The following is a 2,891-nucleotide window of genomic DNA, read 5'->3' on the forward strand; positions in this document are numbered from 1 at the left end:
ACATTCAACTTCCGAAATTTTAAAATAAATTCGAACAATTACTTCCGAATGAAGTAAAAAAAAAATTTCCAATTTTATATTCCAAATTTGCAAACTGCATACCAAATTTACAGTTTCAAATTACAAATTAATCTTTATAATGCCATTAAAAATTTGTAATGTTATACAAAACATGTAGGAATATGTGTCAATTCAAGGAAGTCAGGTTTGCGCGGATTTTGTGTTGGATTACACTACTCAATTCACAACTGACCAGGTTCACTCTACGAAATTATAATGATTATATTTCGAATTGCTCACCAAATGTAAATGTTTGATAATATTTATTTGACTTTGTAGGTATGAAAAAGTAAGGATGAATTGCTCAACTGGGTACGTGAAGTTGGAAAGAGAAATGGTTTGGTCATTGTAATCAAAACATCAGACTATGGTGGAGGGAAAAAAAGACCCAAGATGTATCTTGCTTGTGAGAGAAGTGGCCAATATAGAGCGACAAAGAAGTTAAAACATGATGGCAACAATACATCAAGAATAACTGGTACGAAGAAGTGTGGTTGTCCTTTTGACATGAGGGCTCACAGGTTTACCACACATGATGAATGGACATTGACCGTAGTATGCGGATTGCATAATCATCCACCTGCGGAGCATCTTGAGGGACATTCATATGCGGGGAGGCTATCAAAAGATAAGAAAGCATTGTTAATGGATATGTCAAAGAGCATGGTTCGGCCAAAAGAAATCCTAGTAACCTTGAAACAGCGAGATGCCCTCAATGTAAGCACACTTAAAACCATTTACAATGTATGCCATCGAAACAGGGTGGTACAGAGAGCTGGAAGATCACAGATGCAACACTTATTGGGTGAATTGGCCAAGTATAATTACATTGAGCGCCATCGGTTTGAAGAGTCCACGATGACTGTGACAGACTTGTTTTGGGCACATCCTACTAGTTTGGACTTATTTCGATCTTTCCCATGTATATTAATTATGGATTACATATATAAAACGAACAGATATCGTCTTCCTCTTCTTAAAATTGTGGGAGTGACATCAACTGAAATGACATTCTCTGTAGCTTTCGCATACTTACAGTATGAGAGGGTCGATAACTATGCGTGGGTGTTAGCTACATTGCGTGATGTCATGGATGGTTTTGTTGTGCCAACAATTATTGTTACTGACAGAGAGCTAGCCTTGATGAATGCCATACAGAAGATATTCCCGAGTGCCAGACATTTATTATGTCGTTGGCATATCAGTAAGAATGTATTGACCAAATGCAAAAAAATGTTTGAGACACAGCAGAAATGGGAGAAGTTCAACCATGAGTGGAACTCTTTAATGTATTCATCTTCTGAAATTCAATACGATGATCATCTTAAATCATTAATTAAGGAATTCAGTAGTTATCCTGATGCAGTCAAATACGTCATGGATACTTGGTTGGTTCCTAACAAGGACAAATTTGTGGCGGCATGGACAGACACGTGTATGCATTGTGGCAATGTTACAATGAACCGGTAAGATTACCTTTCTTCAATATGTTATTAATAAGTGCCATGTACTTGATTTTAATTTGACTTACATTGAATCGAACAGGGCTGAGAGTGCACATGCAAAACTTAAAAGACAATTAGGCTAAGAGTGCACATGCAAAACTTAAAAGACAATTGGGTTCATGTCAAGTCTCATTTCAGGCATCATTTGAGAAAATACACAGTCTGCTTGAGTTGTAACACACTGATATAAAGGCTTCATTTGAGAAAAGTCTAACTGTTGTGCAACATCAATTTAAACCTTCTCAGTTCAAGGAGCTACGGGGTAATGTGTCTATCTCTGCATTGGAGTATTTGGTTGCAGAGAGTAAGAGAGCCAATTCCATTGGTATTGATGTTGAAGCTTGTGGTTGCGTCATTCGCCACACTCATGGTTTACCTTGTGCCCATGAGATTGCTGACTACATTAGACAAGATCGTCCTATACCACTTGCTACCATACACTCATAGTGGAGGCAACTTCATATCTCCATATGCAAGAAAGAAGAGGAAACGGAGGTGAGTTGTCATGCAGAAGTAGAGTTGTTTGTGAACAAGTTTAATGAAAGTGATAGAACCATGCGGTTGGAGCTTTTAAAAAAGTTGAAAGAGATTGTATATCCGGGAAGCACTTTTCTTGTTGAGCCGGAGGTGAAGCCCAAAACACGTCCTCGGGATCATAAAAAGATCAATATTTCTACCCGTCGTGACCCGCGTGCATTTGAGTTGGTGCAATCTAGACATGATTCCTTCTCACCTAGGGACACTCAAATCACTACATTAGCTTTTACTCTGCAAACCAAGAAGAAGCGACCTGTTAAAGGAAATGAGAAGGTGAATCCAAAAGGGAAGGTATACATTACTAGAACAGTGAAACCTGGTGCATATGTTGATGTTTTCCCTTCTGGGTTGAAACTATACATTAAGTTTGTCAAGGATGTAGCTGCAGATGGGAATTGTGGTTTCAGGGCTATAGCTGCTTCAATTGGCCATACAGAAGATGATTGGGCTCAGGTTAGGCATGATCCGTTGGGTGAGCTGCACACACACAAAGAGGAATACATTACACTTTATGGGTCCTACAAAAGGTTTGAAGAATTGACAAGCATATATTGTCATACTTTGAAGACAGTCCTGGATACTCACATTGGATGACTATGCCAGACATGGGGCATCTTGTTGCATCGTGCTACAATCTTGTGTTATACCACTTGTCATTACAGTAATGTCTCACCTTTTTACCTCTTAGAACAGTACCAGTACCTCAACTTGATAGACGTGAGATTGCCATTAGGTTTGTCAACGAAAATCATTTCGTCTAGGTATAATAGAAACTTATAAATTTGTGCA

General features: G+C 38.5%; 1 protein-coding gene across 1 annotated transcript; it reads left to right on the forward strand.

Annotated features, from left to right (window-relative positions):
* The first annotated feature begins 453 nt into the window (after positions 1-453).
* On the forward strand, positions 454-2,012 carry LOC114310439 (protein FAR1-RELATED SEQUENCE 5-like). The gene is made up of 2 exons (XM_082876025.1): positions 454-1,526; positions 1,775-2,012. Exons 1-2 carry the CDS (start codon positions 454-456, stop codon positions 2,010-2,012), a joined length of 1,311 nt encoding a protein of 436 aa, XP_082732151.1.
* Positions 2,013-2,891: the final 879 nt, after the last annotated feature.

The sequence above is a fragment of the Camellia sinensis genome, chromosome 6, assembly GCF_055761805.1.
Source record: "Camellia sinensis isolate YWXY chromosome 6, ASM5576180v1, whole genome shotgun sequence".
Classification (NCBI taxonomy): Eukaryota; Viridiplantae; Streptophyta; class Magnoliopsida; order Ericales; family Theaceae; genus Camellia; species Camellia sinensis.